This window comes from Oncorhynchus clarkii, chromosome 21, assembly GCF_045791955.1.
Source record: "Oncorhynchus clarkii lewisi isolate Uvic-CL-2024 chromosome 21, UVic_Ocla_1.0, whole genome shotgun sequence".
NCBI classification, from domain to species: domain Eukaryota; kingdom Metazoa; phylum Chordata; class Actinopteri; order Salmoniformes; family Salmonidae; genus Oncorhynchus; species Oncorhynchus clarkii.
The window spans coordinates 29,214,108-29,229,353 of record NC_092167.1 but is presented as its reverse complement, the minus strand read 5'-3'; the positions used below and the strand labels follow the sequence as shown (position 1 = coordinate 29,229,353).

The following is a 15,246-nucleotide window of genomic DNA, read 5'->3' as shown; positions in this document are numbered from 1 at the left end:
AATGTACAGTCACTGGAGAACAAACTAGATGATCTCCGTTTGAGACTATCCTATCAACGGACATGGATATACAACTCCCTGCTTTTTCTAAGCATCGTCAAGAAAGTTCTACAGCTGCACTTTTGACGGCATCTTGACTGGCTCCATCACCACTTGGTACGGCAACTGCAAGGCACCCGACCGCAAGGTGCTACAGTGGTTGGCCATCCAGGACCTATATACCAGGCAGTGTCAGAGGAAGGCCCAAGCCATAGATGGTTCTCTCTGCTAACGCACGACAAGCGGTACCAGTACACCAAGTCTGGAACAAACCGGACCCTGAACAGCTTCTACCCCCAAGCTATAGGAATACGAAACAAGACTGCTAAATAGTTAATCAAATGGCTACCCGGACTACCTGCATTGACCCTCTATTGCACTAACTCTCTTGCACTGACTCTATGCACACACAATGGACTCTACCCACACACTCACACATACTTACAGTGGCATCCTAACACACACACTACATATGCCCACACACACATAGCACGTGCACACATACATACTGACGCCACACACACACTCACACTGACACACACATTCAAACTCACCACATATTCTGCTGCTACTGTCTATTATCTATCCTGTTGCCTCGTCACTTTCCCCCTACCTATATGTACATAGCTACCTAAATGACCTCGTACCCCTGCACATCGACTCGGTACTGGTACTCCCTGTATATAGCCATGTTACTTTTACTCGTTATTGTTCAAGTTTAAAATGTATTTTTTTTAATGTCATATGCACAGTACAGGGAAATGCCTTTCTTGCAAGCTCCAAACCCAACAATGCAGTAATCAATATTAATGTAGCACTAAAAATAACATAAGGTAGAACAAAAACACACAAGAAATAAGAAGAACACAAGAAAGTATGAAGATATATACAGTTGAAGTCGGAAGTTTACATACACCTTAGCCAAATACATTTAAACTCAGTTTTTCACAATTCCTGACATTTAATCAGAGTAAAAATTCCCTGTCTTAGGTCAGTTAGGATCACCACTTTATTTTACGAATGTGAAATGTCAGAATAATAGTAGGGAGAATGATTTATTTCAGCTTTTATTTATTTCATCACATTCCCAGTGGGTCAGAAGTTTACATACACTCAATTAGTATTTGATAGCATGGCCTTTAAATTGTTTAACTTGGGTAAAACATTTTGGCTAGCCTTCCACAAGCTTCCCACAATAAGTTGGGTGAATTTTGGTCCATTCCCCCTGACAGAACTGGTGTAACTGAGTCAGGTTTGTAGGCCTCCTTGCACGCACACGCTTTTTCAGTTCTGCTGAACTATATGATTGAGGTCAGGGCTTTGTGGTGGCCACTCCAATACCTTGACTTTGTTGTCCTTAAGCCATTTTGCCACAACTTTGGAAGTATGCTTGGGGTCATTGTCCATTTGGGACACCCATTTACGACCAACTTCCTGACTGATGTATTGGGATGTTTCTTCAATATATCCACATAATTTCCCTCCCTCATGATGCCATCTATTTTATGAAGTGCACCAGTCCCTCCTGTAGCAAAGCACCCCCACATCATGATGCTGCCACCCTTGTGCTTCACAGTTGGGATGGTGTTATTCGGCTTGCAAGCCTCCCCCTTTTTCCTCCAAACATAACGATGGTCATTATGGCCAAACAGTTCTAGTTTTGTTTCATCAGACCAGAGGGTATTTCTCCAAAAAGTACGATCTTTGTCCCCATGTGCAGGTGCAAACTGTCGTCTGGCTTTTTTATGGCGGTCTTGGAGCAGTGGCTTCTTCCTTGCTGAGCGGCCTTTCAGGTTATGACAATATAGGACTCGTTTTACTGTGGATATAGATACTTTTGTACCTGTTTCCTCCAGCATCTTCACAGGGTCCTTTGTTGTTGTTCTGGGATTGATTTGCACTTTTTGCACCAAAGTATGTTTATCTCTAGGAGACAGAACACGTCTTCTTCTTGAGCGTTATGACGGCTGCGTGGTTCCATGGTGTTTATACTTGCGTACTATTGTTTGTACAGATGAACGTGGTACCTTCAGGCATTTGGAAATTGCTCCCAAGGATGAAATGGATTTGTGGAGGTCTACAATTGTTTTTTCTGAGGTCTTGGCTGATTTGTTTGGATTTTCCCATGATGTCAAGCAAAGAGGCACTGAGTTTGAAGGTAGGCCTTGAAATACATCCACAGGTACACCTCCAATTGACTCAAATTATGTAAAATCAGCTTATCAGAAGCTTCTAAAGCCATGGCATTATTTTCTGGAATTTTCCAAGCTGTTTAACGGCACAGTCAACTTAGTGTATGTGTAACTTCTGACCCACTGGAATTGTGATACAGTGAATTATAAGTGAAATAATTTGTCTGTAAACAATTGTAGGAAAAAAATGTGTTAAAGAAATTTGTGGAGTGGTTGAAAAACGAGTTTTCATGACTTCAACCTAAGTTTATGTAAACTTCTGACTTCAACTGTACAGGGTCAGTTCCAATACCATATTTACAATGTGCAAGGATACTAGAGTGATGGAGGTAGATATGTTTAGGGGTAAGGTGACTAAGCATCAGGATATATGATAAACAGAGTAGCAGCAGCATAAATTATGATTGTATGTGAGTGTATGTGTGTGCGCGATTGTGTAGTCAGTATAAATGTGTGTGCATGTTATGTGTGTGATGGAGTGTAATTGTGTGTGAGTGTGTAGAGTCCTTGAGTGTGCAGAGACAATGTAAAAATAAAATACAAGGGTCAACTCAGTCTGTGTAGCCATTCTGTGAGTTATTTAGCAATCTTATGGCTTGGGGATAGAAGCTGTTCAGGAGCCTGTTTGTGTCATATTTGATGCACCGGTACCGATTGCCATGCAGAAGCAGAGAGAACAGTCTGTGGCGCTTGGGTGGCTGGAGTCTTTAACAATTTTCTGGGCCTTCCTTTCACACCGCCTGATATAAAGGTCTTGGATGGCAGGGAGCTAGGCCCCAGTGATGTACTAGGCTGTCCGCACCACCCTGTGTAGCGCCATGTGATCGAGGGCGGTGCTGTTGCCATACCGAGCAGTGATGCAGCCAGTCAAGATGCTCTCAATGGTGTAGGTGTTTGTTGTTATTCGTTACTCACTGTGTATTTATTCCTTGTCACTATTTCTATTTCTATTTTTTTTGTATCTTTATCTTAACTCTGCATTGTTGGAAAAATACCTGTAAGTAAGCATTTCACTATTAGTCTACCCCTGTTGTTTACAAAGTATGTGACAAATAAAATATTATTTTATTTGATGTAGCCTATGTGTAGAAATGCGAACTAACACCATATTTAAGTGATTAGTGAGCTCTAATAGTAAACATATAGTACAATAGCACAGGTGCTGCCGCACCAGTCGATTAGTATTGAGGCAAAGGCCCGGGACAATGGTGTGAGTGTTTGGACTTTTGTCAAGCAGTAGGAATGGAAAACCTTGTTGCAACTTGCTGCTGCAGATTTTAACTTTCAAGGACTTGAAAACAGGATTTTAACATTGACAAAGAGTGGCCTAGGCAAAGTGGTGGGTGGTGCATTTACAGTGTGTGTGTGTGTGTGTGTGTGTGTGTGTGTGTGTGTGTGTGTGTGTGTGTGTGTGTGTGTGTGTGTGTGTGTGTGTGTGAGTGTGAGTGTGAGTGTGTGACTGAGGCAGAGGTCCTGAGTTGGCGAGTTGTTTTTGTACAAAAAAAGGAGAAAGAAGAAGAAAGAAACAGATTGAGAGAGAGAGAGAGAGGGAGAGAGAGAGAGAGAGAGTGGAAAAGAGGAGAGGAGAAAGGGAGGGAGTGTTGCAAAAGATTCCAAAGGGGTTGTCTTGGAGACGGAAACGGCAGAGTGGAGCCCCACAATCCCCGGTGTGATTGGCGTCTGGGCGTTTCTGTCAGTCAGGAACAGAGAAGACCAACACCTGGCTTCACCATACAATACACTCACACACAGTCACACACACTCAATCACACACCTGGCTGCACCATACAGAACACACACACTATTTTCACACACACACCACACCTGCAACCCAAAGGCCTAAAACACACAAAACACACACACACACACACACACTCTCTCACTCATTTGCACACACTCCAAGGCTTGTACGCCCCCACCAAGATGCACAATCACACACACCTGCGCTCCATAGGCCTATACAGAACACACACAAACACACACTCTTATGTAACATACTGTACACCTGCACCAAACACACTCTCTCCCTCTAACACACTTGCACACACACACACAAAACACTCTTCAACACACCTGCCATCAAGCACATGCACTTAAACTCTTGCAGACACTGAGGTACCCAGAGAGAGAGAGAGAGAGAGAGACATTGAGAGTGAGAGAGAGAGCAATTTATAATGTTTGCCAGCCAGGTGTTGTCAGCCAGGTTACTCCCACAGAAACTGTCTCACCTATTGGGGGAACACACATACACACACCAACGGGTTATAACGTCTGGCAGCCAGGTGACTCACAGAAACTGTCTCACCTATTGCTCCTCTCTCACCTGAGCTCTTCCCATGGGTCACCTGGATCCTAGAAACCTCAGAGAGCAACTAAAGACTGTCAGTAGATTCTAAACTTCACTGTGACCTGACAGCACCATGAGCTGTTTCAAAGTACAAAAAATCCCTTTAGAAGTGCGTTGAATATATTGGTAAAATGAAAGCACCAATTTACTGTATACACTAGGTCTATATTATCCAAAGATAACCACTTTCGCGATTAATCCATGTATTACTTTTTGATGGAGCTTGAAGAGGAGCATAGACCTGTAGTTACAGGCTCGACCTCACTTGAATGTTGACAGGTCTGTATCCTTTCCTTTCAAAATAATGGTATGAAAGGAAGGATGATGTTGGGTACTGGGGTAAATAGAGAGACAGCATGCCCCTCGTAGGTTTGGGAAACATTAACAAAGACCTATTCCTTTGGAACTGCAGCATAAGAAAAGCTTCTATTTGGACGAACCAACAGACCTTTTCCTCGTTCTCGTGGAACCCCACCGTGATTCTGTGCGCCATTGTAAGCGTATCAATACCATGTATAGAAGTCATGAACGTCTTTATAGGCTAACAATCGTTTGAACGATGCCAGACGTCTAGAAAACGAGCAGACACGCTCACAGACACAACAAACTAATTTGGTAAACGTAATTTGTCATTGTGGCTGTTGTTGTGGACTGAATTAGGATTGTGTGAATTTTGTTCCAAGCGCAATAAAAGTATCCTTGTATAAAATAGCCTTTAAATGATTGTCTTAAAAATTATGATGAAAACAAAAGTAGATTAAATATGTTAAAATGTATTCATGTTTGATCATTTGTTTACATTTGGTCCGTTTTGCTCGTAATCGTGGAAGCACAAAAAGTAAAACGATTTTATGAACATCCATTTATGCGCATGCTGGCTGTGTGCCAAACTGCAAAGGCCATGATTTAAAAATCTTTATTCCAAATAATTACAGCAGAAGTCACACTTTTAAATGAGTGTGTGCGGGATTATTACTTTTTCTCATTGAAAATCACCCCGTCCCTCACACACTTTCTATCGCTCATCAACAAGTGCTCCACTCCTCAGTGCCTCCAGCGCATGCAGCTCGCGCCCCCTCCTATAGTTAAGCAAATGAGCGCGCGCACGGGGAAGCCTATCGCGCTCGAGGATTGGTCCGGACCCTTCGAATACAATTATCTCCTGAAAAACCGCACGATTGAAATGGAATCACTTTTTTTGTCATCACGCAGGACTCTTCAGTTTACAGAATTGAGTCTCTACAGGTGGTTGTCTGCAACCCTGTGCAGAAAGAAATAGGCTTACAGACTGAAGGGGTTTTAAATTCTATTTTTTATTTTAAATGCGCAAACAATCCCTCAGGTTTTATCTCGCTTGATTTATGTAGCCTAATGACCGCTTCACACACCGACTCGTAATTTATTCCCCGTTGTTTGAATCGGGTGTGTCTTCTAATTAGTTGATTTGGAACACTTTGTGCATTCGGTTTCCACTTGTCATTCTAGAACGGAAAACCACCCGACCAAAAGCCGACAGGTAAGGTGAAAACGGCTGTGACTGTTTACTTCGTTTTTATTTTATTTTTTTATTTTAACTTGATTTATTTTGAACTGAGACACTTTACAAGTTCCAGACAACTATGTATAACATGATGGAACACGAGTTGAAGCCCTCTGGGCAACAGCAGTCGCACCAAACCGCCATGTCTCCGGTCACCGGCAACTCTCACCCGGGGTCCAAATCCCTGTGTCCCCCGGGCGGGGACCCCATGGACAAGGTCAAAAGACCCATGAACGCATTCATGGTCTGGTCTAGGGGCCAGCGCCGCAAGATGGCCCAGGAGAACCCCAAGATGCACAACTCTGAGATCAGCAAGCGGCTGGGCGCGGAGTGGAAGCTACTAACTGATGCTGAGAAGCGTCCATTCATTGACGAAGCAAAGCGCCTCAGGGCGGTGCACATGAAGGATTACCCCGATTACAAGTACAAACCACGCCGTAAATCCAAGCCCCTGCTCAAGAAGGACAACCAGATGGGAAAGTACCCTCTCTCTGCCGGGAACCTGCTGGCCGCCGCGCAGGGCCAAGGTGGGAGCCCAAGGATGGAGAGTTACGGGTGGGGCCCGGCGGGAGGTTACGCCGGGATGCAGAGCGAGGCCCTGGGCTACACTCAGCAGCTGCACCGCTACGACCTGTCCGCGCTCCAGTACCCCCAGGCCATGACCGCAGCACAGACATATATGAACGGCGCCAACACTTACAGGTAGAATATGCTACAGTTCTAAATTCCAATCCGCATGTTCTGATTCTAATGCCTAATTGAGAAGGACAATGTTTTATAGCTTTCATGTAAATCCAGTTTTGATAACGAGAGTTTAATCACAGTGCTCGCTCGCCAGTTGCCACCTTTTTAATCTGACACCTGCTTTTGCTGAGTTTATTGCGTATTGTATGAAAAGGTCACCCTCAATATTTAATTTACCTCAACATTTGAAAGCATGTACCCTTTTATGTAGCCTAGACAACGTTTCTTATCTGATTTGGAACCAATTATAAACTTGTCAGTGGCTCGGCAGCCTGAAGTTTGCCAATTTCCATCTTCTCGTTATTGTGATCAGATTTGAGCTATTCTGAAGACACCCACTTTCTCTGCTTTAAACCAGTGGTTGCTGCAGAATCAATGTTGCACTAAATCAAGACTTATTGTTAAATCACATTACTTCAATTACTGCAGTTTATCACATAAAAAAAGGATATAGCCTGCTGTTTTTAATGGACCATAAATTATTAATCGCCCAACATGGAATAAAATATTTAACTTTACTTCTGCATTTTGATACATTTTATTAGTTAATGCAGTATACAATCAGTACAGGTCCAGCCAGCTTCATGCCTTGTCAGTGTATTTCAAGATAATGAGCATGATGGGTTTTGAATTACCAGAGTTGCTCAAATTTAGTTAAACACTTGTTTGTTAAAACACTTCCAACATTCTGACTCACACACATTTGATGAATTTCTGAACATTTATAATCTGATTGGCAACAAACACTAACTGGATTTGCCTGTTTAAAACTAAGATGAATTAGAACCCATGCCATGACTCACAACCCTCACCCATCCAGCACAGAGCCATAACGTTTGTTTTGTCTTTCTCCCAATTGTTGTTTTTCAGAAGATTACTTTGTATTTTAGTTTTTCAGAAATGGTAAATATACTACACATTTTTTTAAGGATAAAATATATATATATATTTTTTAAAAGTTTGACCTGTCATTTAACCTATAATTTATTACAACATTCTACCTTATGTCTTTAGAACTTGGGTTAATATTTTGTACTTTTTTTTTTAACCTTATTTTACCAGGCTAGTCTCATCGAGATTAAAAATCTCTAACAAGAAACCGGGCCAAAATAACAGCGCACAGTTTCACACTTGGAACATAACACAAAGCACTGCATTTTTTAAAAACATACAATTGGTTAAGTGTAGGTTGTTTACTTGTTTTCAGGCCTGTGGATTGTAGAGCATGTGTAGAGGCCCACTCCATGGGAAAGCTTTGTGTGTGGTCCTTTACCCACAATCCTCTAGTCTGCACCAGTGCCTTCTTCCAAGGCCTCTTGCAGAGACACCAGTGATTCATTTAGTTAAATTTTTTATGCATAATTAACACATTCACACCGCTTTTTCATGCTTCCAATGTAAAATAATTCCTCACCCTGATATCTTTAGTTGGTTTATGATTTCTTTAACTGCGAATATCTGCTGTTTGCTTCATGGTGCTGTAGTTGGTGGCCTAACTAGTTTGGACCTGTCCTGTCCCCAATCCCCATCCCATGCTGTTTGTAAACAGACAGGGTGGATTCCATGGGCTCTCCCTCACATCAGATCTATGCATGTCTGTCTGCACCCAGTATAATCTATTGCATGCTCCTCTTCTGACTGTCATGCAGGAGTAATTATTTAGTTCAGATGGGTCTGTCTTGGAATCAATATGAATCGGCACTCTTTATTTGACAAATCCACTCTAATATCCCAAAGAAAATATTGACCTTGTTGCAAATTTAAGAACTGAAAAATGGAATACTTCATAATCGGTCTGTTCTTTACGACATGATTGTCTGTCATGTAGAATAGTCTAATCGGGTCTGCGCTATGTGTTACGTGTGTACCTGAAATTTAGTGGCAAGGCCCGACATGGCATACTGTAGCATAACATTCATATAATTTAGTCAATAACAGCATCCCCCCCCCCCTCCTCCTCCTCAGCCCCATGTCTTACAGCAGCAGCCACCAGCAGCCAGTCATGTCCATGGTGAAGCCAGAGCCAGTGTCTCACTCCCCGACTGGTGGACCTAACCACCACCGCGGGCCTCTCCAGGGGGACCTGCGGGATATGATCAGTATGTATATCCCCGGAGGGGACACCACTGACCCGGTCTCCCAGAGAGGCGGCTACAGCGTCCAGCAACACTATCTCAGTGGGACTGTGCCTCTCACTCATATCTAGGGATTGGTGGGGATAGTGACTGGGACTCAATGTGAGTGTGCTGGCTTGGAGAGGCTCAAGGACACCAGTTATGTCACACACGCTGGGCACAACATTGGCAGACCCACTCATTATGGTCCCGTGTTGCGTTTATAAAAAACGTGACTTTATATAAAAAGGTTATTTTTCTACCTCTGCATTTTGACTACAATGATGAGCCCCCCCCTCGTCCATCCGTCCTCTGTCCCAAGACTAGGTTGTTTCGTTCAGTTGCCAATCCACTTCTTGGACGGAGACCCTTCTCAATTAACTTCACATTATGATGGACTGCTGTACTGTACATAGACATTATGATGATTAAATGTTTTTTTGTGTACATATTTTTTTCCCCTCTTTGACAAACTGAGCTTGACATCAAAAGCTTCCATTCAAAAACGCCCAGGCCCCTATGTATGTCACAAAGCACGTGACTGTAGTATGTTCACAATTGTTCCATTGTGTTCGGCCAGTGACATACAAATCACATGACCACATGACAAGGATTCTGAGGATTGTGATTTCTTAACTGGTTTTGTTTGTGTGGCCCAATGGGGCCTCTCGGAACATCTCAAATCAACTAACTGCTTGCTAGTGCAGTGAAATGGGGAGACCACAGGAGAAATGCACAGAGTATAACTTGAATGAAGTGACTTATTTTTTTAAATATACAAGTATGGCCACTTGGTGCCTTCTACTGCTTTGTGAGTAAACGCGCTTGTTTTTAAAGCCAATCCAATTTCCTAGGATGTCCAGACTATACCATGTCAATCTTATGAGTTCATTGGATCCAATGGAAACAAGTATATGAGATGAACTGGTGTGTTTAGTTGTACTGTATGTCCAAACCCCATGCCAATACATTTTGGTTTGTCTTCAACTTTTATTTTTTAAGTTGAAGGAAAAATCCACTCATTCTTTTGCTATTTTCTTTCTTCTTTTCATTAGTCCAATGTTGATACAGTCCCCACATGTTTTGCATGTCAGCAGTCAAGTTTTCAAGAAGAAAAGGGTCACTTGCCACATTATGTTTTGTATCATGTGGCAAGTGACACTTTGCCTCTAGAAAATCATATTTTGACTGCTGACATGCAAAACTTTTGGGGACTGTATCAACATTGGACTAATAAACACAACTCTAATAGTTTGCGCTGTCCTTTAACATAACCCCCTGCTGCTGCAACGAGTTTTACATTTGACAATAATTGTTTGCATTAGTCATCCATAAAAATAAAAAAAACTTGTTTTGTAAATGCTATTAGGAGTTGTCCCAAGTTCATAATGTTTATTGTTCAGATACCCCTGTTGTATTCTGCAGGTTTTAACTGTTCATAGAATACAATTAACTGAGACATTTTATACAAATGCTGCATTCTATTGAATTTTATTTTTACAAAATACATTTGAATGATTTTTCTCTAGCTCGGCAACTGTTTGTATGGATTTCTACTTATCCAACCAAGCACAGTTACTACATTCTGCCCGGGCAACTAATGGTAGAGAATAAAATCTATTAATTTTACAATAAGTGTCTCCATGTTCTCCAGCTTCTCAGTTTCATATTTCAGTTGCCTGCTGCTTAAGGTCTTCAGATAACACATTCCACTTTCCTTTTTATAATTCTACAAAATGACTGACAAAGGAGTTGGCATAAAGTTGTCTCAAGTTTCCTGTTGTAACAAGACTTGAGGGTTAAATGTAATTTGTCTTTGTTTCATCTGACAACACCCTCTTAACTAATTTATGAATAGTAAACCAGTGCTGCTAAAAGTTTAGAATCAATTTTAGAATTATTTGCAGTCTTAAACTGCAAGTGGGTACATTTTTAGGCTGTGGAAGTGGTAGAACCACATCAAATTACAACCATTCTGGAACTGTCATGTTCTAACAATCCCTTTTTAGTATTGTAAAGTCCACTAAAGAACTTGCATTAAAAAAAGGGAATAAATCAAATTATTTTTGGTTGGGTTTAAATACTATAATTTATATGAAAGGAATAATGTTTTATTGCAATCCAAGTGTGTAAATGTAACTTTTTTTTTGAATTTATTTAGTTGTCTAATCCTTGTTTGAGAGTCTTGCAACATTTGATGTGCATTGTGTATAAATAAACAATTTAAGGCCCCTATACTAAGGGTATTTTTAACTCATTTTCATATGTGGCATGGATGACAAGTATTAAAACGTTTTTAAATCCTCTGGTCTCCATATATTTTCCTTGCATCTTTTCAGCAGTGTTTTTTTTTACATTAAGCAATTTTTGTTCTCTAAACGTTTACATTTTAGAAGTGCACTCCATTGTAAAAAAAAATGTAAATCAGTATAGCATTTTCAGAATGATGACGCACCATTTACAGGCTATTCTTTGGAAATTCCTGGCACAAGCTACAATTGTGCCAGTATGCATAATGCGTAGATTACACGTCAGATTGGTAGGTCGATTCATCCATCGCTGAAGGTTTTTGATATGGGGCTCATTTGGAGCATATTTTGTCAGGCAAAGTTGAGAAAAAAGAATGCAATTACTTAATCCAATATTTTAAAACCAGCAAAAGTGACTGCTAATGTTTTACAACGCGTTATCAATTGTTCCTATTCAGTTTTGGCCACTCAGCTGTTTGAGTGACCTCATCTGTCCTCGATCATTACAGAAAATAACCATAGGCCTGACATCAGGCGCTCAATCAAAACGAGCCGGGTTTTACGTTTAAACAGTGGCACCACAGGTGGACACCATTATGCTTGGGATGCTTAAAATAAAACTTCGGAAGGAGGCGGACAAAAAAACGTTTGGGGAGATGGGACAGGGGCGTCCGGGGTGTAGGAGAGGCGCGGGGGGAATTAGAATGATTTAGGGTCGATCATTTACTTTTCTACCCGTCTTTTAAATTTCACTTCTCCCCCCTCTTGCCCAACCCCTCCCCTTCTCCGGAGAGAAAGCGGGTGGCTGGCCCACTCATAATTGCCCGTTTCGGAGGCACATTGTCCCTAGCTTTTGAGCTCGCAGGTGCACATAGTAAAGCCGCGGAGTCTTCGGCGACTCCCCCGGAGAGCTTTGTTCCCTTTCTCTCGCCCCCCCGCCGAGCAGAAAATTAGCGTTGCATTCGGGGGCTTTATCTCCTCTTCTCTCCAGATCAGGCTTAACCCTTTCACCGCCCGTCGCCATTCTCATGGAAATCGGAGAGCCTGCGCAGGCTAATCGCAGGGTAGAGGGGAGGGGAGGATGGGAGAGCTATGGGGAAGATATGAGTGGAGTGGGGCAAGGGAGGGGGGTAAACCCACCATCTCTCCCTCTCTCAATATGACATTCAAGACCCAACTAACTACCAACACGGCCTGTCGTTTCCCTGGCAACTCTGAACTCAAGGCTGCGAAACTAGCCAAGAAAGTGCGTAAATTGGCCCACAAAACACTAGCCCCGGCCCATGACCGCGTGCACCCCTCTGAATATTAATTTGGGCCAAGCAGTTGGAGATTTGAACAATATGGTCTATTCCTAAATAAGAGTGCAATAATTGAAACACACTAATTGGGAAGTTGTGTATGTAGGGGGAGATAAGATAACATTTTGTTTGCGCCAAATGGTTAGCCAGATGGCATGAGTGGTGGAACTGTGTAGCAAGGACCCTTTTAAACTTAAAAGTGTAGGCTCATACTTTTGACAGCATTCATGTATATTGATCTGTATAAATTGACAAATGTCCACTCGGGCTCCCTGCATCTCAGCGCAAGAGGAGTCCTACAGTCCCTAGTTCGAATCCAGGCTGTATCACATCCGGACATGATTGGGAGTCCAACAGGGCATCGTCCATTGGCCCAGCATCGACCGGGGTAGACCGTCATTGTAAATAAGAATTTGTTCTTAACTGACTTGCCTATTTAAATAAAGGTGTAAAAAAGTTTGTTGTCCCACTGCATGACGGAAGTTAGATGATGGCCAGCCTGTGCGTTCCGAGGGTTGTTGAGTTTGGTGAGCGGACATGGGGGTAGGATGATTTTCTGGAAGAATAAATTCAATATCTTAGCAACGGGCAGTGAGGCTTCAACAAGTGGTTGCCATGGATTTGGTGAGCCAGGGCTAAACAAGTGCGTGCGAGATGCTGGCGGTGTGATTTTTAAAGAATTATGAGAAGCTGTGGTAATCAGAAAGTATTCTCTATGACTCAGGTGGCAGGTTACAATACGCTCAGTTCTTTTTTTTTTTTATGTCGAAGTTGACATTTGCTTTTTCTGATGCTGAGACATTTCTTACTCATAAACCTAAACTCATTTGCTGTGATATATCCTGCTTTAAATTAATGCACGCGCGACGACTGGTAGGTCTAATTGGGTCTCTCTTATTTGATCAATGAGCAAGTTGACATTTGCCTTGTCTCATACTGTCTGAAACGTCTCTTACTCATAAACACATTTTGCCGCATAGGCCTATCCCACTGGGTACACCACGTCATTTCAACGTGGATAATTGAGTAATATTTGGTTGAGATCTTGATCAATGAGATTAAAACCTATATTCACCCATTCAAAATACAGCCAAATGTTAATTGAATTTCCAATGTGTTATCACTATGCTGTCAACCGCCTAAAAGCACAATCAAATTCCAATGGAAAAACAATGTCTGACTTTTGGTTTAGTTGTCAACCAAATGTCTATTTACTGTATTACAAAATAAATATTGAATTGAGTTTGGTTGACAAGCCAACCAAATACCAACTTTTAAAATGAATGTATCTACTGCTTGGATAGACTCCATCTGAGCCACTGGCTTAATCCCATTCTTTAACTTTTATTTTTGGTTGAGTTGAAGATGTGAATCCAACACATAATTTATTAACTTGTTAATAGGCTATTTATTGTATTTTAAAATTGAAATGTAACTGTATGGTTGCCAACGCAACCAAATATTAAAATATTAAGGAGATGCATCTTCTGCTTGGAAGGTTCCATCTGTGCCACTGATTTAGTCTGGCTTTAATTCCAGTTTGTCTACAAATTAATAATTCATATGTTGGATTCACATCTCCATCTCAACCAAATATCTAAATAAAAGGACTAAATATAATAAAATCACACTTAAAATACCACTAGGCACACAGTGGTTGAATCAACTGGCTTTTTACATAATTTCAACAGATTTCCATTGAGCCAAAGTGGAATAGAAGTTGAATAGAAGTTGAATTGACATCTTTGCCTAGTGGGATGCACTTGAAAAAAAGTTTGATTTTGTCCTATTATTTAACTTGGATATTTGGTTGAAATGGAGATCATGAATCCAATATATCAATTAAGACAAACTGGAATTAAAGTGATGCTCCAGAACTTTGTATATTTTCAGCCAGTAATTTGAAAGTGGTGCTCATGAGGTAAAACATCATCCAATTGTGTATTACGTCATACAATTGTATACTACGTCATCCATTTTGTATGATATGTTATGTCCTGCAAAATAGTTTAATAATATATACAGTACCAGTCAAAAGTTCAGACACACCTATTCATTCACACCTACTCACATTTCTTTATCTTTACTATTTTCTACATTGTAGAATAATAGTGAACATCAACACTTTGAAATAACACATGGAATCATGTAGTAACCAAAAAAGTGTTATACAAATCAAAACACCTTTATGACAGCTTTGCACACACTTGGCATTCTCTCAACCAGCTTCATGAGGTCGTCACCTGGAATGCATTTCAATTAACAGGTGTGCCTTGTTAAAAGTTAATTTGTGGAATTTCTTTCCTTCGTAATGTGTTTGAGCCAATCAATTGTGTTGTGACAAGGTAGTGGTGGTATACAGAAGATAGCCCTATTTGGTAAAAGACCAAGTCCATATTATGACAAGAATAGCTCAAATAAGCAAAGAGAAGCGACAGTACATCCTTACTTTAAGACATGAAGGTCAGTCCATCCGTGAAAATGTCAAGAACTTTTAAAGTTTCTTCAAGTGCAGTTGCAAAAACCATCAAGCGCTATGATGAAACTGGCTTTCATGATGGACCACCACAGGAAAGGAAGACCCAGAGTTACCTCTGCTGCAGAGGATACGTTCATTAGAGTTAACTGCACCTCAGATTGCAGCCCAAATAAAGTAAATAAAGTAACAAGTAACAGACACATCTCAACATCAACTGTTCAGAGGAGACTGTGTGAATCAG

At 41.2% G+C, this 15,246-nt stretch overlaps 1 protein-coding gene across 1 annotated transcript; it reads left to right on the top strand.

Annotated features, from left to right (window-relative positions):
- The first annotated feature begins 5,937 nt into the window (after nucleotides 1-5,937).
- Nucleotides 5,938-9,102, top strand: LOC139379386 (transcription factor Sox-19b-like). The gene is made up of 2 exons (XM_071122193.1): nucleotides 5,938-6,820; nucleotides 8,828-9,102. Exons 1-2 carry the CDS (start codon nucleotides 6,198-6,200, stop codon nucleotides 9,066-9,068), a joined length of 864 nt encoding a protein of 287 aa, XP_070978294.1. The 5' UTR covers nucleotides 5,938-6,197; the 3' UTR covers nucleotides 9,069-9,102.
- Nucleotides 9,103-15,246: the final 6,144 nt, after the last annotated feature.